Raw genomic sequence first — 22,767 nt, forward strand, 5'->3', positions numbered from 1 at the left:
TGTATATGCAATATATATACATTTATTTATTTAACGGCCGCAAATTACCTTGAACCGTGCCAAATAGAACAACCTTCTGATGTTTCTACAACTTTAAAGATGTTTGCTATACGCACATAATTATGTTGGCCAACGTGGAGGAGTTGGTCTGTACCTGTTCACCTATGCCAACCCACGTCGGTACAGAAACACAACATAAATCTGTTACATTGTCTCATTGTAACTTTGATAATGACTTCTAGAAAACCCCAAAAAAATATAACTTATTTTAGTAAAATAAACTACTCCCAACAAAAGATGCACAATTAATTCGATCAATAAGAAACATTTTTACTGTCAATACGATTTATATTATTAGAATTTTTATCGTGTAAAATTATGTACTATAACATTAAATTATACTACAAAAAAAAATATTTTTCAAGTGTTTTTTTTTTCGGATATTTCTCGTTAATTTCTTTATAGCCTCAACTGTAAGTATTGAAGTAAACTAACGTGATCTAAATGTATAGAATCTGTTAATATGTTTGGACAGTAAATTTATTTAATCGAACCACTCCACACTCTATTATTAACAGATTAATTTAACCTCATCAAGTTTCTGAACATGAATGCTTACTCGAGAGGGTCTGTACCATTATGGTAAAAAAAAAACTATTATTTGTTTATTATTTCCCTATAAGGATTATATTTAATAAATTCAATCTTGACATCGCGTTGTCTTGATAACGTGCACACAATACATTTTTATTATTTAGGTTACAACTTAATTATCGTTTTTGTTACGAATCATTTTGTGAAATTTATTAAAAATAGGTATATTTCTTAAGTTAATTAAGCGACTGTTTCTAATGTTACAATTTATTAAACTGATGAAAATATATATTTAAAAAAAAAGTATTTTCTTAATTCAACTTTGTAATTGTAATGGTTATACGTCCAATATTAAATAAATATTATTATTAAAGTGTTAAATAAAAAAATATGCATTTCTACTTATATTATATTTTGACATGATCTATTAAGCGTTCACTCAATGTATATAGCTATTCCTAAATATAAATATATCGGGAGCAAAGGTCTGTTTAATGTATTTTGAATCTCTTGTGCATTTCCGATACTGCTTTTGTGAATGATTTACATTGTATGAATAAAATAAATATAAAAAACAATGCTGTTTAATTTTAGGCTTTATACATGTTTAATCTTCGTCTTCAACAACAGGCGATTATAGCCTGCTGTTCATTTACTGAAGGGCACATTCCTCGGGTTCTATATGAGATAGAACTTAAACCCACCACACTGCTCCAATGCGTGTTGGTGGGCTTAGTAATAAACACAGGCTGTATGTGGCAATCATCATCTTTAGTTAGTGTTTATTTCGTGGCAATGATAAATGGTAAAGGCTAAAGTCACCATTGCAACATTGCTAATCCAAACAGTAAGTATTATTTGGTTCTTATAAAAACCAAACCCCAATAATAATATTATAATCGGTAGGCATATTAGGCATCTGCCATTTTTTTTAATTTGAAGAACTCTCAGGCAGGCATGTTTCCTTACGGTGTTATCCTTCACCGTTAAAGCCAGTGCTAAATTTTATTGCTTAAATTAAAAACGCACTTAACTCCGAAAGGTGAAAGATAGCTGCTGGTAATCGAACTGTCCCAATGAAAGGAAGGTAAAGCGCTGGGACGTAGGTTTGCATCTCTGTTAAGGAATATACTTTATATTCCTCGTCTCTACTGCCTAGCTACTGCAGAATCGTCTCCACCACTAACCGTATTCAGTCCGTTAAGAAATTCAGAGTTAAGAAATGCGCGGCTCTAATATGTTTTTACATTCGTAATATTTATATAAATATTACTACTAATGATTTGATTAAAAATCATAGACTTAACTACAATAACTATCTGTTAATAACTGCCTCATACGAGTAGTGGCAAACATGTTAAACTACGGGTTAACTGGGTTCGATTCTTCAGGATTATGATGATATAATTATAATATCATAATTTTTTTTTATATATTATTTAAATTAGGTTGGCTCTTTTACCATAAGGGCAACGTAGTTCCCAACATCCTACAAACTTGTCACACTGTCCCGTGGTTTTGGGAACTGTAATGAAAAAAATCGTAAGGATCTCTTATTTCTAAAAAATTATAGCCTTGCTTCCCGATAATCTAATTGTCTATTGGTTGGTAAGGCAATTGTTTAATGGATACAAAAATACAAAATACAAATCTTTCCCGTTTATAAAATCAGAAAAGAAAACTATTTTATTATTTAGATTAACTACAGATTATATTTGACAAAATGTATATTTATTATAAACTGTTGATCGACAGCAAAATTGCTTAATAAATTTGAATTTGAATTTAACTCTACTCCAAGTAAATAAGTGGGTACGCTCGCTACACTGATTTCGTTAAATATCTTGCGTTTTATATACGCTATTTTCAATAGGATACAAATACTTACTTACTATTATTTTGGGCATTTTTAACTAGTCATTCCACGACAAAATTAAACGAACTACATTTAGCAATCGCGATAAAAGATGTTTCGTGAAAAGGTGTTGTATTGTAGGTACTTTAAAGTTTTAAATTTCCCGCTATTTGTGTAAGAATTCGATTGGTGCACGTCATGTTTAGTAAGGTCAATCCAAAATGAAATAGTTGGTAAACAAATCGCTTATTTCACTCCGAATATTAGTTATATCCAATACAAATTACAAAGGAACGAAAAGAAAACACACAAAAATAATAAATTAATTTATATTCTATAGTTTTAGTGCACCAATTACGTAACGTTCAGAAATTCTTTAAAAAGTCACTAAGACTTTGACATACCATAGGTCGTCAAGCGACCTCTACCTTGTGATGGTGGTACCAATAAAAGTACATGTCAGTTTGGAAATTACCAAAATGAAATGTGCGGACGTTCGTGAGTGCACGTAATTTTTGCTTTTTTATTCGTCTTTCCAATAATTTCGGAGTGGTATTTACAATTGTGTCGGATCTGATGAAGCTCAAATTATTTTAAATGTATGTAAAGCTACCGCGGGGGAGGTACACGTTTAATTGATAAAATGCAAAGAATAATTATTGAACTTTCGAAAATGTCATCTAGGAATTACTGTGTTGTGTTTATAATTTTCGCTCTTGCGATAGTTCAAGCTGTTGGTTACAACACGGAACTGTACGAAACCGCTGCGTGTGATAGCAACGCTTGCTTCGAGCAACTACACGGCGCTCTAGGAGACTGTTCATGTAACGTAGACACTATCGACTACTTTAACAATGTAAAGATATTCCCCAGGATTCAGAGCGTAGTTGGAAAAGACTATTTTCGCTTCTACAAGGTTAATTTAAAAAAAGAATGCCCGTTTTGGGCAGACGACAGCCGGTGTGCTATGAAACATTGTCACATAAAAACTTGTTCAAAAGAAAGCGTGCCTGGTTTTGAGAATGGTTACGACAACGATTACGAAGAGATGTCACCGGCTCTTAAATACACAGAGAACGCTCAGTCTCCTTGTAAATCAGATACCGACCATGATCCTGCTTTGGGCTATTTAAACATGACCCTAAGTGCTGCGAGCCAATATGAAATCGCCAAATGGAAAGCATACGACGATTCGATAGGAAATTTCTGTGAATGTGACGACAAGGATGCAGACGCAGAGTATGTGGATTTGTCTCTAAATCCCGAAAGATACACAGGTTACAAAGGTCCTTCCGCTCACAGAATATGGAGAAGTATCTACCAAGAAAACTGTTTCCGTGTTAAAACAAATCCCTATGAATCATTTCCATATGTCTTAAGCTCTGATTTGAGTAACATGTGCTTAGAAAAAAGAGTTTTCTACAGAGCTATATCTGGATTACATTCTAGTATTAATATCCATTTGTGTTCAAAGTATTTGTTATCTGAAAAAAAGTTAGGTTTTGCAGCACCACCTGAAGGTGAATGGGGATCTAATTTGGATGAATTCCAACGTCGTTTTGATCCATCCCTTACATTTGGTGAAGGTTCAAATTGGCTTAAGAATTTATACTTTGTTTATTTGTTAGAAATGCGAGCATTAGCTAAAGCAGGGCCTTATTTAGAACGTGAAGATTACTTCACTGGTAACCCAGTGGAAGATGAAGAAACTAGAGATGCAATACGTAATATGTTGGGAGTAATTTACAGTTTCCCTGACCACTTTAACGAGTCTTCCATGTTTATTGTTGGGAATCAGGCTACTAAATTAAAACAAGAGTTCCGTGAGCATTTCTTGAATATATCACGTATAATGGATTGCGTTGGCTGTGATAAATGCAAGCTTTGGGGGAAGCTGCAAACACAAGGGCTTGGGACAGCATTGAAAATTCTCTTCTCAGGCCAATGGGACAGTTTTGAAGGGGACCCAGAACAGGGAAGATTGATGCTGAAACATAAGTCCCACAAGAGGTTGCAAAGGACAGAGATAGTAGCATTGTTTAATGCCTTTGCAAGGTTGTCTAACAGTATACGAGAATTGGAAAACTTCAGAAATATGCTTAGGTAAGACACTGCAATTTTTTAGGTATATTTGTGGAAACACAGGCAATTTTGGGTATGGTCAAAGCTAGAATAACTTTGATAAAACAGAAATATTTGAAAATTATGCCTATAAGTAAGATCTGGGTTGAATGAATACACTATTATTGTAGACCAAAGAAAAAGTAGTTACAGAGATATAAACATACAAAACATAGAGCAAAAGGGTACAATTTGGTTGCCTTATTGCTACATAGATATTTCTGGGTTTTTATGTTTACAACTTTAAAATTGACAGAAAATATTTTGTTTAATCTAGAAAATATTATTGTTTGCCCAATGCTACATAATTGCCTATGTGTATATGCTTGCTTGATGAAATAGTAACTAACTTTCTATTGTGTCATAGATGTCGGTATTCTGATTTATGATGGTGACAGGCTTTTGTGGTTTAATGCTAGCTGGAAACTGTTACTAACAATTAAACTAACTTTGCATGCAATACAGACATTTAGTTAACGATTGGCTAGCCAATGATTTCTTGTTTTTGTGACAAGTTCACCATGATGAATCCACATGTTTACTGTACCAAAAATAATAAATAGTCAATAAAAATAATTTACCCGCAATTTTTTAAATACTTGCAAATATTAAGAACCTAGGCTTAGGCAATTTAACCCGAAAACAACTACTCAACTTACAGAATGGGTAAGTATTTGAATTTATTGGGAGGGGGGATTATAGAACTACAGGTATATTATAGAGCTAGACTTACAGGTATAAAAATAACAATTAATGTTTAAACATTTGATAAATTTAATTATAATAATAATTGCAGATATTTAAGACTGCTAAAAATATATTTACAAAAAATATACTCCATCAATATAATCTAATCACCAAAAGATGACTATTTTAACGGCATTCTAAAAGGTGTTTTTGAAGGTGTATCTTGTGGGCTTCATAAACACCCTTCCTTGGTTCACCACATGCATGGATCAGCAAATATATATAAAACAACAGAAATCTTTTTAAAACCTGGTTATGTGATAACTGCTAGTTTCTGTATAAAACTGCAAATATTGTTATTACGATAAAAATGTTATATTCCGGAAATAGAATTTCCACTAATATACAAACAGGTATACCTATTAAGTAAATGATATTAATAACTACAATACCTAAGTGTAAAATAATGTGTGTCATTATCATGAAATTAAGACTGTTAAGTAACTAAATTGATAATTTGTGGTTTTGAAGCTGTTGATGATAGGTATTTTAATTACCTACCTAAATATGCCACTGCTATTTATCCCAGCTTATATGTATTAAATGATACTATTTGGAAATTCCTACTGGATATCCCAGTCAATAAAGCACACAACGCCACCTAGCCCCAAAGTAAGCGTTGCTTGTGTTATGGGTACTAAGATATATTTTTATAAATAATATACACAAAAACTTATACTGTACATATAAACACCATCGAACCCACGGCCTTGGACTCAGAAAGCAGGGTCGCTGCCCACTGCGCCAGTCGGCCGCCGATGATTTAAATAATAATAAAATAAATAAATATTCTACGACGATACACACATCGCCACCGAGCCCCAAAGTAAGCGTAGCTTGTGTTATGGGTACTACGATGACTGATGAATATTTTTATGAATAATATACATAAATACTTATAATATACAGATCACACAAACATTTTCTAGTATTGGGAAACGAACCCACGGCCTTGGACTTGGAAAGCAGGGTCGCTGCCCACTGCGCCAGTCGGCCGCCGATGATTTATTTTTTATTACACTACAAGTTAGCCTTTGACTGCTCTCTGACCTATTGCTTGGTTGTCTTACTAAGATGGTAGCGGGCTGCTATATTAACCTACCAGGTTCAACTCCAACAACTCAACATTGTGAAAGGAGACCCGTGTTCTGTAGTGAGCCGGTGATGGATTGATATGATGATGCAAAGAAATGTCGATCTCTTGCTCTGTGAAAAGACAAAACAAATCAGTCATACGTTAACCGTACATTTTTCCTGTATGAAAAGACTATAATTTATCTATCTTTGTGCCAAATTTCATCCATATCCGTTCAGCCGTGATGCAGTACTAAACACCAATCCATTCAAGATTTAGCATTTTAAATATTGGTATAGATTGACTTTGTTATTGATAATACATAACGATAAATAATAAAATTTTTGGCAAATCAAACCATCTGCAGTTCCTACATCAAACTAGCGCTGGCAATGTAGCTGTTTTATTACGGATAAGTTCCGCTTTAATATCCAACAAGATATAAAAATGATTTAGTATTATATTAGAAGTTATATGCCAGTTTCTTCTCGGCAGAGTCTGCCTTTCGAACGCGCTGGTAGAGTCACTACAAGCCGACAGAATTTACGTTGCTTATAAGGGGGCGTCCATAAATAACGTGAGGTGTTTTTTTAAATTTTCTGTCCCTCCCTTTCCCCCCTGGTGAGATGTCGTGAGATTTTATTCAACCCCCTCGTGAGATTTTCAAAATGTGGATTTCTTACGTAAACGCGTTGGATTGTTATTGTAAAAAGAAAAAAACAAATGGTATAAAACAAATATGGTGGTTTGACATTCAGTAGATGTATAACGTCGAAGTATGAATAAAATTATTTTCTTTCGAACGAATTAGTGAATGATCTTAATCGCATTTAAGATTAAATCTTAAGCATGTACAATCTAGATTAAATGGACCAAAAAATTGCGTGATATTTGCCGGGCGTCTCGGCATATTTGTGCACCCTATTTACAAATGCGGAGATAGAGGCAGTGTCACAAACTATAGACCAATTTCGGTACTAACATCTCTGTCCAAGATATTTGAAAAAATACTGAACAAGAGGCTGCTAAGTTACATCAATCGAAACGGCATATTATCAGACCACCAATTTGGTTTCCGCAGCGGCAAATCAACGGAAGACGCAGTTTCGAAACTCACTGAAAATATTTTGAACAATATCGACAATAAATTAAAATCTGTTGCTATTTATCTTGACCTTTCCAAAGCCTTTGACACCGTCTCCATCCCAAAGCTGCTTATTAAACTCGAGAAAATAGGTATCAGGGGTCTGGCTTTTAAAGTTTTTAAGAGTTATTTAACACGGCGTACCCAATACGTCAAGATAGGTAATTTCCTTAGCAACGAGTCCTCAATTGACTACGGCGTTCCACAGGGAAGTGTCCTTGGCCCTACATTGTTTCTCATATATATAAATGAGTTGTGTTGCCTACCTCTCCCCAACTGTAAGATTATCACATACGCGGATGATACAGTACTCCTTGTATATGGAAAAACCTGGGAAGAAACCCACAAATTTTCGGAATCTTGCATGAAATCAGTCTTGAATTGGTTGAAACTAAATTTGCTTACTCTCAACATTTCCAAAACAAAATTCATTACCTTTGCTTCTTCCTCAACCTCACAAGCACCTTCATCTTTTAATATTCGAGCTCACCATTGTCCCAGTCTTGATAGTGTCTGTAACTGTCCACTACTAGAGCGTTCACTAAGCACAAAGTATCTCGGTGTGATTATGGATGGTTCCATGACATGGTACCACCAGATCGATTCTCTAGTATCTCGACTGAGAAAACTCATTTTTGTTTTCAAGCGCTTGAGAAATGTGCTTGACATGAGTTCCTTAAAAATTGTTTATTTTTCCCTAGCTCAGTCAATTTTATCCTACTGCATAACCTGTTGGGGCGGCTCCGGGACAACTTCAATGTTGAGACTTGAAAGGGCTCAAAGATTAGTTTTAAAAGTCATGTGTAATAAACCCATCCTTTTTCCAACTTGTGAGCTCTATGCAAACACTAAGGTCCTGACAGTGCGACAACTGTTTATTTTATGTACCATTTTACGAAAACACCCCGAAGTTCCCTACGATCCAATTATTAAAACAAAACGAAGAACGGATTTGGCGGCTACATATAAGTCTGTTCGTACTGCAATTTCCAAACGGCATTATCCTTTCTTAAGTTGTCTACTGTACAACAGAGTTAACAAATTATTAAACATACTTCCCCTCACAACTCACATTTGTAAAGAAAAATGTTCCAAATGGCTTCAGTCACTCTCTTACGAAGAGACTGAAAAACTGCTATTAGTAGTTAAATAATGTTTATTTTCATACTCTTTCGACTTATACACATGCACACGCTCGCATTATCACTCCAACTCAAAACAAGCATACACACTCACACACACATATACACATGCACACACATGCACACATACACACAACAATTATTATGTTTCTTGCATGCTGAACTAACTGTATACTTTATTTATACAACAACTTGGTTTAGAACATAATATAATAATAGCTTTAGTTTCGGAGGTGGGCGCGGCGGCTGGAACGCAGTTTTAAACTTTTCCTGTCGCCATCGTCTCTATTGTTATTGATCCAATGTAATCTGATCATAAATAAATGAATTTTTAATTTTAATTTTTTTTTAATAACAAAGTCAATCTATACCAATATTTAAAATGCTAAATCTTGAATGGATTGGTGTTTAGTACTGCATCACGGCTGAACGGATATGGATGAAATTTGGCACAAAGATAGATAAATTATAGTCTTTTCATACAGGAAAAATGTACGGTTAACGTATGACTGATTTGTTTTGTCTTTTCACAGAGCAAGAGATCGACATTTCTTTGCATCATCATATCAATCCATCACCGGCTCACTACAGAACACGGGTCTCCTTTCACAATGTTGAGTTGTTGGAGTTGAACCTGGTAGGTTAATATAGCAGCCCGCTACCAATCACAAATATTAGGCAGCTACGATACGCAGGCTTAACGCTAACAAGCGATCTCTAGCAGGCATTGTATCACAGAAACAAGAGAAAAGTTACAGGATAAGGTTAGGGTGTAGACAAAAAACAAGTAAGGAAATACCAAAAGTAAAAACAAATAACTATAGATTTAACGATTAAGATACATATAATAGTTATCTTCGTTAACTTTTGTATGTATCTTAATAAAGTTAGTTAACTAAGTTCTTGTATTTATAAAATTACAAAAAAAACAGAAAGGTAACAATTTTTCTTGCTTAACAATGCTGTGACCAGAGACAAGATGCCTGGCATTCGTTAAAATGCCGAAAACAAAAAACATTATTAAAAACAGTATGTAAAAAACACAACTGATAAAACAAATTAACTTAGCTTGTTCTTTAGTTGGTCTATAGTCCGTGTTTAACTGCGATACATGTGTTCAAACAAAATTTACTTTTGTTATTCTTTTACATATTTATCTACTTATACAACGTGTAAATGAAAATCGAAATATTATATAATTACTTCACGGACTATATATATTTAAATCGTACGGTAATCGCACCTAGAACCTCGTGTTCTCCTGTCGGAAATGCTACTCACTGGACTAACGAGGTAGTCAAGCGACTAAGACTTGTCGTCAACCGACTAAGACTTGCCGCCAAGCGATTGAGCATTCTAAGAGGGGGCGCGTAGAAACCGATTAGGGGTTTAGGCTTAATATAACTGCCATACTCCTAACAGATGTGATGGTGCATCATCACTTACCATAAGGTGAAATTGTAATCAATGGCTAACTCGTAGTGTAATAAAAAAAGTCTACAGCACCTTATACAAATTCAACAAGAGTTATCTTTGAATTATTGTTTTATTATGATGCAAATTGTTCGATTACGTCATCCGTTCGTAAAAGTCCACGTAAGTCCTAAGTGTGAACAACAGTTAGATAAACAAGTCACCGAGAATGAATCAAACCATAGTTGCGTCCTACGTGCGACTAGAAACGTATGCAACTATAAATAATTTACTAAGAAAACACATGGAAGATTTCGTATTTAAGGAAAAATACAAAGAAGATAATAAGAAGTACGAGTATATAAAAGAAAAAAAAACTACCATGCGTGTACCGAACTTACTATGTACGACCTTATGTCTGTCGGTCTGTCTGTCCGTCTGTCTTTCTGACAGTCACTGAGCCAGTCAGTGAGACAATCAGTCAGTCAGTCAATCAGTCAGTCAATCAGTCAGTCAATCAGTCAGTCTGTCAATCAGTCAGTCAGTCAGTGAGTCAATCAGTCATCTGGCCAGTCAGTCAGTCAGTCAGTCAGTGAGTCAGTCAGTCAGTGAGTCAGTCAGTCAGACAGTCAGTGAGTGAGTCAATCAGCCAGCAGTCAGTCAGTCAGAATAGAATAGAATAGAATAGAAAAACTTTATTGCAACACAACAAAAAAAAAGGAAAATACAAGGAAAACAGTAATAGTACTTAGTGCTAGGGTGCAAAGGCGGCCTTATCACTAAAAGTGATCTTTTAAAGGCAACCTGAGCGTACGAAGCCGATAAAAGAGTGGAAAATGGATGGTGCATAAAGTAAGTTACAAAAAAAAAGAAATGTAATATAAACTTACATGAACATACATACTACATTTACATATTAACTACACAAATACCAACATAAATTTATATATACTATGATAGATATATGTGATATATATTTATGCTATTATAAACTTACATACTACTCAATTACATAGATAAGTAATCAGACAGTGATTCATCAGTCAGCAGTCAGTCAGTGATTCATCAGTCAGCAGATCAGTGAGTCAGTCGGTCAGTCTATCAGTAAGTGAGTCATTGAGTCAGGCAGTGAGGCAGTCAGTCAGTCAGGCAGTTAGGCAGTCAGCCAGTTAGTGACTGAGTCATTCAGTCAGTGAGAACCCAGAAAATGTAAGACTTTTTTTTTGTGCAGTCGAGAAAAAACTAACTTGCTAGGTGCATGTTACTTTTTTTCTCATTATAAATTAGGTACGTATAGCAGATGTGGAGGGGGAGTTGTGTCTTTTATATCTGAAGATCTTATCATATTCCCATAAAATTTTACTAGACGTACCGAATCTTATTTAAATAAAAAAAAAAACTCTTCTGTGACGTAGTGTAGGTACCTATGTAAGCACGTACCTCTTTGGCGTTAATCTTATTTTTTTGTACGCGTTCAAATAAAGCACTAAGTTAGAAAATCACTACCATATACATTACTACCATTCTACCCTTAGACTGCATCATCGCTTACGACCAGAGTGCAATCAAGAGCTATATAAAAAAAAATAAGCTTGTGTTTTGAGTACTAAGATGACTGATAATTATTTTAATGAGTTTAAATGTATATATAAACATCCAGACACTAAAAAATAGTCATGTTCATCTCACAAACATTTTGCATTTGTGGGAATCAAACCTTGGACTCAGAGAGCAGGGTCGCTGTCCACTGCGCCAATCGGCCTTCCGCCAGAGCTAACTTGTAAAGGAATAAAAAAAGGTTAATATGACGAATTCCATCGTTTCTTTATGAATGCACATTATAGACATTTCTTCATCTCATTAACGCGAATTTGATTGCAATAGCACTGGCATGCATTAAATAAATATTATCTGTTATTATATAAAGCATATAATCGTTTTATTTATTAATACCCTTATACCGTTATCACTTAGAGTTAATCATGTACGATAATAACTCACGATAAATCGATACCGTCTTATAATAGTGTCATAAAACAATCGAACGTTAATTAACATTTTCGACGGTTCTCTGACTTACATCTTTTCGGACTGTGCGTGAGTTATGTCAGATACGCTGCATTGAGACGCCCTGTTTGTTTATTATTGCTTTACAAAAAACACTAACCACGTGTTTTTTTAAAGCAATAATTGACGGACCACCAGTCTGCACTTGGCCAGCGTGGTGGTTTTATAAGCATTTTAAATTTATAAAAAAGTTTTTTCTGGTACCGAAAGATTTATGTAGAGTAAACCTTACGTCCAAGATGATGCGTATAAGATACCCAATAGCTTAGATATAAGTTTTTGAGTAAACCACTTAGCCTAAGATCCCGATATAACCTTCACCGAGATGGTTATTTGATGAAACGTATTTTATATTTAATTTAATATGTCAATAAATATATTTACAAAAATTAGACAATCCATATGCAATATGCAAATCTGACATATATTTGTATCTGACAAATAGCATAGCCAAAGAGATTTTGTTACAAGTTCATACATATTATAATGCGAAAAGACTTTTTCCCCCAACCTATTATATACGTTTGTAATTGCGTTTAAATAAGATTTTCCATTGCAGTAAGATGATGGCAATAAAAACTTAACATAAGGGTAATAGTTCTAACCCCTTAACTTAAAGATGCTGACGGGTTTTGAAAGCTCTGCCTGGATTCTTTGGACTCGAGGAAACTGATAGGATCGTTGTTCCAATTTGTTGCATACGTTTCTTGTTGCACGTAGGACGCAGCGATAGTTTGATTCATACTATGTGACTTGCTTATTTATCTGTTGTTAACACGTAGGACATAAATGGACATTTACGAAAGGGTGACGTATAGGACGAATTTAGCTAGCTTGAAAATTTTGAATATCTAAATAACTAAATAGTGAGTAATACAGCATCGAGCCTTTTCTAAATTATGTGCTTTTTACATGATCAAATATATATAATATATATATACAACGTGTAAATGAAAACTGTGTAGCGTAGGTGCTAATACACGTGTCGATCTTTTATCACTGGGGTTGTCATAATGTTTTAAATTTGTCTGTATGGAAAAATAAATATGCTTCTTTTGAATTAATAAATAATAAATAAATAAATAATAAATAAATATACGACAATACACACACCGCCATCTAGCCCCAAAGTAAGCGTAGCTTGTGTTATGGGTACTAAGACGACTGATGAATATTTTTATGAATAATATACATAAATACTTAGAATAAACATATAAATACCCAGACACTGACAAACATTCATGCTCATCACACAAACATTTTCCAGTTGTGGGAATCGAACCCACGGCCCTGGGCTCAGAAAGCAGGGTTGCTGCAAACTGCGCCAATGGGCCGTCAAATAATAATAATAATAATATAATATATAATATAATAATACCGTAGGCCGTAATATTTTTACAGGGTGATTCCTTATGAAATATACTTATGAATCCTTTAACATTATTTCGTTATTCGGTTGCACGTTGTATAGCTACCCAACACTATACAACGTTGTTAGTATACGTTGTTACTCTCAGGCGCTATGTTTTCCTTTTCGGTAAAGGAAAACATAGCGCCTGAGAGTTTTGCATAATGTTCTCAAAGGTGTGTGAAGTCCACCAATCCGCACTTGGCCAGTGTGGTGAACTAAAGCCTGAACCCTTCTTTCTCATTGTTAGGGAAGTTATGTGTATTTATATAATGTGCAGAAAGTAAGTACATTTATATGTAAGTACAAATGTCTCTCAAACACTCGAAAATGGCTCGACCTAATGACCTCGAATATTTGTTTTTGTTTTCTCGCCTTATTTCTAACTTTAGGAACTTAGGTATAGCACTGGTACTTTGCATGCCCTGCGCTGTGTTGCTTTGTTTATAGGCGACGGTTTTCCACTGGCCAGGTGGCCACTCGCATGGTTCGTAAATTTTTTTTTTTCTACCTATGCGTATATAATTTTTTGCATATGCCAATGTACTGGTAACACGGTTAAAACATTGCTAAGTACAGTGCGTTGGCAAAATACTCAAATATCACGTGGATTTTCTTAAAATCTAAGGCGTTGCATGCAAAATCTTTCCCCGGGTGATTCGGTTATTCATAACTATTCATTTTTAACAGACTTCCTATAAATAGGAAGATTATACGTACATGCATTACTTTTGTAATAAATAAATTATTAATATTAATTTGCTGACGATTGCGACATTCTATAATATTCAATGACAAGGTTATATTGACATGTGCTGATCTAACCTTCAATTAATCTATTTAACAAATGGAACATTTTTAAAATATACAAAATCTAAAATGAAATAGTCAATATTAAATGAAATGGCAAGAGTCCCAGGAACAGTTTACTCTTTCATAAATAAATATTAATAAAAGTTTTACTTCAATCGCGCGTAAAGGTTAAACGCACACACTTTTTTTTTTTGCTTGAAAGGGGTTCATTCCGAAATGGCGGGACCATTTAAATCACATATTACTCTGATCTGATCTGATGAGGTGTTTGGCTTATAAAAATGAAAGCCAAACAACCGCGATTTCTGCTATCGCAAAACTTTGGATTGTTTACACAATCAGACAAGCGACTATATAATTGACGGCCGATTGGCGCAGTGGGCAGCGACCCTGCTTTCTGAGCCAAGGCCGTGGGTTCGATTCCCACAACTGGACATTTTTTGTGTGGTGAACATGAATGTTTTTCAGTGTCTGGGTGTTTATCTTTATATTATAAGTATTTATGTATATTATTCATATGATTATTCATCAGTTATCTCAGTACCCATAACACAAGCTATGCTTACTTTGGGGCTAGAAGGCGATGTGTGTATTGTCGTAGTATATTTATTTATTTATATATAATATATTGAAATTTGATTTCTACAAAAAAAAAAATACATTTTAGTTTATATCACATAAAAAAATCTTGCGATTGCTTTCATGAATGGCTTGGGCGGAATGTATCAATGTGGTGACTAAACATTCAATATTCCAACAGCACGCACACTGAAACCCATCAGAAGAACATATTCGGCGGGAGTCAAGATGTCGATCCGAGGAAAGTAAGATGTTCTGCAGCAGGATCTAAAGCTCGGATTTGGAGTTAACTTAAATGAGTTCAGGTTTTGTTTTTACCTCATCCTGAGCATATATTCTGTTTTGTAAGAATATGAGACAAGGACTCTTAGCAATATTAAAATCGTAAGACTTGTGACGTAAAAACTTACAGCACTTGTTACGTCACAAAAAGCATGTCTTACTTAAGTCTCAAAAATCTTTTGTTGCTATGTCAAGATACGAAAGTCATAACTCGAAGGAAACTCCAAAGAAGAGAGAAGCAGCGAGGTGTAGAAATGGCAGTAATTAGCCAATCAGATAGCGTTAATCACATGCTCTTGAATTTTTGAGTTCATTTTATGTGTATCATTTTCCTACAAAACGGAGTCCCGTAAACAAAACCTTAATCTTTACCGCTAATAGAATATAATGTATTGTAATATTAAATTTCTTATCGATATTCATTTGAAGGATTTTCAACGAATTTTGGTGTGTGGCGTGCATAGTTATTTCAATCCAATTAAAAAAATATTTATATTATTTCTTTCAGTATAACTAAACGTGTGTTTTGCATTATCCCTTTACAAATTGGATTGAAAATTCGTTCAGAAATGTATAAATTTGTAAATTCATAACAAACCTTTACGAACGTTTATCGATTCACTCATTCCATCATAATCCGGTAATCATGTTAACAGGTTATTTTAGTATTATTTAAGTCACAAAACCTTTTTCCTGTCATCATCATAGCTCATATGTAGTGAAATTTACAATAATGCTCATGATATATTTTGCATTAGTAACGTGAAAAACATATTTATTTTAATGTTAGAGATTAAATTTTACGTGCATGTTACATAATATAAATAATATAATTCAAGTAGTAAGGTTAAACATCACAATTTTTTTTAAAAATCATCCAGTGATTTTCATACTAAAATTATACAACATTTCGTGCATAATGGCGAAGTATTGTAATATATACTTTTAATATACATCTATCTATCGATATTTCGTAATATAAACTTACATATAACACATATAACTTCCGACGCCCTCTTTTATAAAAATGACATTTGCCAGATGTGAAACTTTAAACTATGTGTATCGTATTCGTATGTTTAAAGCAATTTAAAAGCGGCTTTTTTTTATAAAGAATGTGTGATGTTAGCAAGGAGAGCGAGAGAAAAGATGTGTTCTTTTTTCGAAAGCTAAGTTAAGGCCGTACTCTCAAAAAAGGTTTTAAATCTTATTGGCAGTAACAATGGTAGAAATAACTTTGCAAAAACGAATTATAAGTCTACAAGGTATGAGAAGTAATATGGTTTTTGTCTTCTTTCTTATAAAATTTCATCATCAAATAATTTATTATCTTCCTCAGTTGTAATTTCTTGAACCAAGATGAAAAATTTATTTGTATCGTCTTCGGAATATGTTGTATTCACAGAATTAAGAACATACAGAAACCGTGTACAACACCTATATTGAAGCATCAAAAACCACTCCACTTCAGACTGCTTTCTTTCTAACTTAACTAACTAGGTTTAGGCGCGGGCGCCATGACAAAGTTCTTAACTTGTAAGTTCGCCGCTGGCTTAATAGGGTTGGGAAGCCCTGCTATAAAAAAGCGGTCCCTAAAAAGGTTCCATATACGTCTATCACTTCGCAACCTTGCAATCGCACAGACTTTATGGAAAGCCAGCGTTAGGTAATTAAGTACAAATATGCCTTATTAAAAACAAAACTGTCTTAATTATTGGATGTAGGTAGATACTTTTAAAATAAATTATACAGTTAATTGTGTGTAAGTATATAAGATGGATCACGTTAATTTTTTGACACAATGTAGCGTTGTTTATGCACCGTTATATTAAAACTAAATCAACTCAAAAACTTTGGGATCAATTTGTTTTCTGATGCCTGATTTGTCTCCTTAATACTAATACGAGAACATAACCACTGACTTTTGCTTTGGGTAGATGAATAGGATGATCAGAAACATTTTATATAGTTAGGTGGCATTTTTATTTTATAATTACAGGGTTATATAAAAAAAAACATAAAGTTTACATTAAAACTACTAACAACTTTAGTTCTAAGCCTTTTTTGCTCGATAGTTTGTGAAACATTAAATATTTAATATTTTACACACTCTACTCACTCTACTTGTTACTACTCTGTAATGTAACATCGGCAACAGAGAGCGAACCGCGACTCTAACGTGGGGTCACTGATCCGACTACGCGACGTTGTAGAATCACATATATTTGGTTTCACAGTGTAATGTCAATTTACAGAAATCACATAATTATTATTTTTTTTATTAATAAATTAATACTGAATTTTGAAAAGTCGTGGAGCAACAATTTACAACTTTAGTTTTAATAATTGAAATTACAAAGTCGTGAGCTTTCTGGTATTTTTCTTTTACCCTGTAAAAATAAAAATACGTTTTTCCTAGTTTGTGGAAAAAAAAGTGTTGTTTCGAGTTGATACAGTTTTGAAATTAGGGTGCGAATTATTTAGTATATATATATTTAGTTTAGAAAATAATGTGCGTAAATTAACAAGCTTATTTGACTGTTAACTGTTTCAAACATTTATGTTTATTACAAACATACATACATAAAATGGGAACTAGAGTAACACACCCACTTACTTAATTTTCTTCATATCTACGATTTTATTTGGGTTTATAAAAATACTTAATTTATTTCTAGTCATGTACATTTTGAATACCATAACTAAATGTGCAATAGAATTTATTTTAAATGTATATCAATTTCACAGTTTTTTAACTTGAGCGCACAGTTATTCTAATTTTCTATTTTAACCTCTTTATTATAAAGGCGATGTAAATATTTTAATTCAATTTGAAAATAGCATAATTTGAGAACCAGTATTATCAGTTATTAAATTATTATGTAACGTGATAATGTCGTGTCGCAAATATTGTCTTTGTTCCTATTTAAAATATGTATAATTATTTACCTTCTTCCAACTTTGTCCAGTCCATGGATTTGTTCCTTTTAATTCCTAAAAAATCCAATTTCTATAAAATTCTCTATGCCATTAAAATACGTACCCATAACAGTCACATTTGTAACTGCAATTATGGTAAAAGCCCTCTTCACAAATTTAATCTCAACATTCACAAATTTAATTTTGCTGTTGAAATGTTAAAGAGAATCATCAAGAATGTTATTAATCTGTTATAAAAACTATTTAAATGATTCGTTTTATAAAATATGGTTTATTATAAATTTATTTTATAGGTTATTTTTTGCGGTATTATACTGTATGTATAAAAATAACCATCTAAAGCTGTACTATAGTAACTCAAAATATAATTTGTGTCACAAAATACTCTAGTATATTTTTTGGTATAGTACTTTAAAAATCGGTCAAAAGTGTCTAAAAATAACTAAAATTAAAAATTGTCACATTAATACTCTTAAAATTATGGGATTATAATAACTCGGTTAGTACTTTAATTAAATTATTTCTTACGACGAATTACTTTTTACTAAATCTTTATTTATTTTTATTGTATTTTATTAAACTTTACTTTGTTTTTATTTTGTATATATTTTAATGTTTAAAAGTTTAATAACTTTAAATGTAGTTAAGTAATATTGGAAGTGCAGGTGTAAAATTTTAATACATTTACTGTATTTATTAAGAGATTCTGTGATTTCTTTTTTCTATCGATTGTCATGACAAGATAGGTACTGTTTTTAATTATTTTGATAAAAATAAAATATTACGTGTACTGATGAAGTTTTATTTCGTGCGTGTGCCTTTGTTTGTGTGTGTGTCGGTTTAGGTGCTAAAAATAACATTTTGTGCTTGTTAATAACGTAATACAATTAAAATGAACATCGGTGCTAATATTCTCAGTTTGTTGGTGCCAATTTGGTTCTCAAACTTAAGACGCTGAGTTTTGAAAAAACTTACTATTAATAATCTATGTAGTTTTACTCAGCATGTAATATATTTGTTATTCTTAACCGTATTTCTGACTAAATGGTTGCCCGCTTCATGCGATTCAGTTTTTATTATAGAACGAAAATTTTAAATACGGTTTTTAGGTTTGTTGCCCCTGGAAAAGGAAAGCACTATTTTTTTTATATTTAATTTAGCTAAGGAATTTGTTTATTACATAATTGCTTATCGATAAACTGTCCCGTTGGTCTAGTGACAGTTTATCGATAAGCACACTGTATGTCACGAGGGTTCCTGGGTTCGATTCCCGGTTTGGGACCAATTTTGGTAGTTATTGGGTACTAGCTTCTGCCCGCGACATCGTCTGCGTGGACTTCAGAATAAGGTCTAAAGCTTCACTCGTTAACAATTTTTCATCCTACCACGGTAACTATTTCAGAGAACGGTATAGAAAGTACACGTCCTACACGACGTACCAAATTGAAAAGTTGTCTGCCCGCGCCTTAACTTGTAAACAATTTTAAATTTACCCTCGGGAACTACTTAAGGAATCGAGATAAAAGGTAGCCTATGTTCTTTTCCATGTCAAAGGCTACATGTATGCCAAATTTCATCCAAATCCGTTCACCCGTTTTTGCGTGATTGACTTTGATCCACACTTTTACATTTATATTAATATGATTAGTAAGATTTCAAGGAAGATATGATTACCTCTCATTCTTATATGAGTTACAATGATGGAAACATATAAAAACGCTTCCTAAAGCCTGTGATGGGCCTATATGAGCACCATGTAGACTGTTTAAATGTTAAATAGAGCAACTGCTGAGTTTCTTGCCGGCTGCTCGCTAGAATCTGCCTTCCAAACCGGTGGTAGAGTCACTTCAAACAGACATAACTTGCCGTTTCGTTTCGTTCGCTCCCGTTCGCTGGAATACCTTAATGAAGACAACCTCCGTGGCTGGCTACCAGCCTACTATCCTACCGACGAAGACGCGCCCCCATGCAATTAGAGTTCTGATACGATGTCGCATGCTAACCTATTAGTGGGTAGGGGTATGGCTTTCATAAAGCTCTCATACCCCCTTACAGGTTAGCCCGTTACTGTCTTAGACTGCATCCTCGCTTACCACCTGGTGAGATTGCAGTTAACTACACACTTAAAATTTGCCGAGGGCCACACTACCATACCTCTCAGAGACAATTCACTAAACATGTTAAGTCCCATCAATCTACACCACAGTTATAAGGACTTTATTTAAAACACGTAGCATAACGTCGGAACTTATATGAAGTGTTTTACGCTGTGCCATTTGAAAGGTATTGTCAGTTGAAGTTTGACAAAGCGGTAACTTACGACTTTAGCCACGTTTATATAAACATAAATAGAGGCTCCGAGGGTCTAAATTCTTTGAGAGGATGCCTTGCAGTGTTGCCAGATAGATTCTTCCTGTTGTCGGGGTTAATAACCGATTTTTCGGGACTTTAGGGCTTTGGTCGGGAGAAATAAAAAAATAAGTTGATAATTAATATTAGTTATACAATATTATATATTATGTATACTTAATTAATGTTAAGTATACATAATATATTAAGTAAACAAACATATTTTTGCATTGCACTGTAGATATAAGAAAAAAAAAACAAAGTAGGTATTTGTGACACATAAGATGAGAACCGAATGAGCATGTTTATTGTTTTTGTATTAGTCATTTTTTTTGTGTGATTGCAAGTTTCGTTCGTTTGTTCGTTCGGGAGATTGTTTGCTTTGTCGGGAGTCGGGAGGACATACAAAAATTCGGGAGATTCCCGACCGTCAGCAACCCGGCGTGGGGTCAGCAGTGGGACATACATTTGCTGAGGATGATGATAATGATCTTCTTCTCCTTACTCCTGGCTGTTATCCCAATTCATATTTCTAAACTAGGTTGCTTCTTTGATAGTTTTAAATGACAATGTGAGATGGTGATAACAAAAAAAAACAACCGGCTAAGTTTGTGGTGGGCTTCTTCTTAGACCTGGGCGCATTTGGAACCCTCGTAGCTTTAGTTTTAAGTTGACGAATTTCTATGTCATATTTTTCATGTAATGTACGCATCAAAAATGCCACCTGTGTGCCTATTTGAATAAAGAAATATTTGACTTTGACATTTGGGGGTCAGCCTTGTATTCCTGCGCCACACCGTGCGGTTGTCTGTTGTGTTGTATGTCGTGATGATGATGATAATGAAACAATTATTTGGTGATTTCAGGTCACATGAAGAGGCGCAAGTATTTCCTTATTTTGAAAAGGTGGTGTAGAACTGACTCTGTTATTTCAATAAAGTACTAGTTACCATTAAACTGTAAGTACCTATATATGTACCTATATACCTGTATACCTGTATACCATGTACCTATATACCTAGAGATGCTAAGAGATAAGTTATTTTGCGGAATTCCATGATAAGTATATCATAAACGAAAATGAAAATAAGGCTTAATTTGTCCGCGAAAATACAGTACCTTCGCTCCTACGAACTCCTCCTTTCGGCACTCCGGAGTACAAAGTAAGCTTCATTTTTAAGATCTATGTCATCTATCAATCAATGACTTCTTAATTCATTTCTTAGACTATAGGTACAGCACTTATGGTTACGAACGTCACTTCATTATTTCTTTTACATATTTAACAGAATTACAATAATGGGGTAAAATTTTGCCCATAAAGTAGAACTTGTGTCCGATTTTGAGGTTTTGATATAGTGTTATGAAAATGGGGCAACTACTTAGTACTAATAACTTAACTGCATTTATAATTCTTTTTAAATTAATAGTGTAATACTACGAAATTAGAGCAATATAATTAAAAGGTACTGCGACTCGGTAAAAACCAGTGTAAACGTTATGTATTTTCTCAGTTAATTATGGACTCTCATAGACAGTTAATTATGGGCTTTCATTTAACTTGAAATACATCACGTTCTGACATTTGAAAGGTCCTCTCAGTTGAAGTCATACATAAACTGCATCAGTATTACCGGTGTGATACCACGTTCATTTGTAGGATTCTTACCTATCGCGTAACGCCACCTAGGCAGGTGTAATTTTTCACAAGAAGGAACCTACAACAATAATTGTCGGCGTCTGTTACAATAATTTGGAGTTAGGATTTGAATTCCATAATCAGCGAATTGCGAATTGAATATAAGCATGATTACGATTGGTTCTTGATTTCTATCGTATTCGTAATAAATGAAAGTCTCATTTGAGAAATTAGCCTCCTAGATGCATAAGGGTTAGTTGAGATAGACCGGCGCGGAGAGCAGAGCAAATTAGGGTCTTAAGACATTGAAATAAGCGATGCTCCCAATACGATCGGTGTGAAAGCAGCCTCGGCTGCTCCATGCTCGTGCTCTTTTGCGCTCGAGCCACCGACCGGCTCCGTTCGCATGCTCTTTCATGCTCGCGCAACCCGCCGATTCCGCTTGTCTCTGTGATCCGGCCGGTCGGCTCCGAGCGTTCAGCGTATGCAGCAACCTTCCGGTCTGTGTGGAAAAAAAAATGCTGTCCAACGCTGTCCGCGCCGCGTTCTATCTAAATAAAATGAATCCTAATGCTCCCAAGCGAACTAAATAAGTGTTC

The 22,767-nt window shown here is 34.1% G+C and overlaps 1 protein-coding gene across 2 annotated transcripts; it reads left to right on the forward strand.

Moving 5' to 3' along the window:
* The first annotated feature begins 2,913 nt into the window (after positions 1 to 2,913).
* LOC120624357 (ero1-like protein) lies at positions 2,914 to 22,478 on the forward strand. 2 transcript variants are annotated; one of them, XR_005658761.1, is made up of 3 exons: positions 2,914 to 4,552; positions 21,396 to 21,504; positions 21,562 to 22,478. XR_005658761.1 is itself a non-coding variant. In XM_039890845.1 (2 exons), the coding sequence occupies exons 1-2, from the start codon at positions 3,093 to 3,095 to the stop codon at positions 15,246 to 15,248; spliced, it is 1,569 nt and encodes a 522-aa protein (XP_039746779.1). In that variant the 5' UTR covers positions 2,914 to 3,092; the 3' UTR covers positions 15,249 to 17,539. The 2 variants fall into 2 exon arrangements, 1 of the variants encoding a protein (XP_039746779.1); XM_039890845.1 differs by lacking the exons at positions 21,396 to 21,504; positions 21,562 to 22,478 and adding an exon at positions 15,140 to 17,539.
* Positions 22,479 to 22,767: the final 289 nt, after the last annotated feature.

This window comes from Pararge aegeria, chromosome 6, assembly GCF_905163445.1.
Source record: "Pararge aegeria chromosome 6, ilParAegt1.1, whole genome shotgun sequence".
In the NCBI taxonomy this organism is placed as follows: Eukaryota; Metazoa; Arthropoda; class Insecta; order Lepidoptera; family Nymphalidae; genus Pararge; species Pararge aegeria.

Coding starts and splice junctions, on each gene's coding strand:
- LOC120624357 (XM_039890845.1), top strand. CDS start 3,093: ATGCAAAGAATAATTATTGAACTTTCGAAAATGTCATCTAGGAATTAC. Junction 4,553..15,139: donor AACTTCAGAAATATGCTTAG/GTAAGACACTGC, acceptor ATATTCCAACAG/CACGCACACTGAAACCCATC.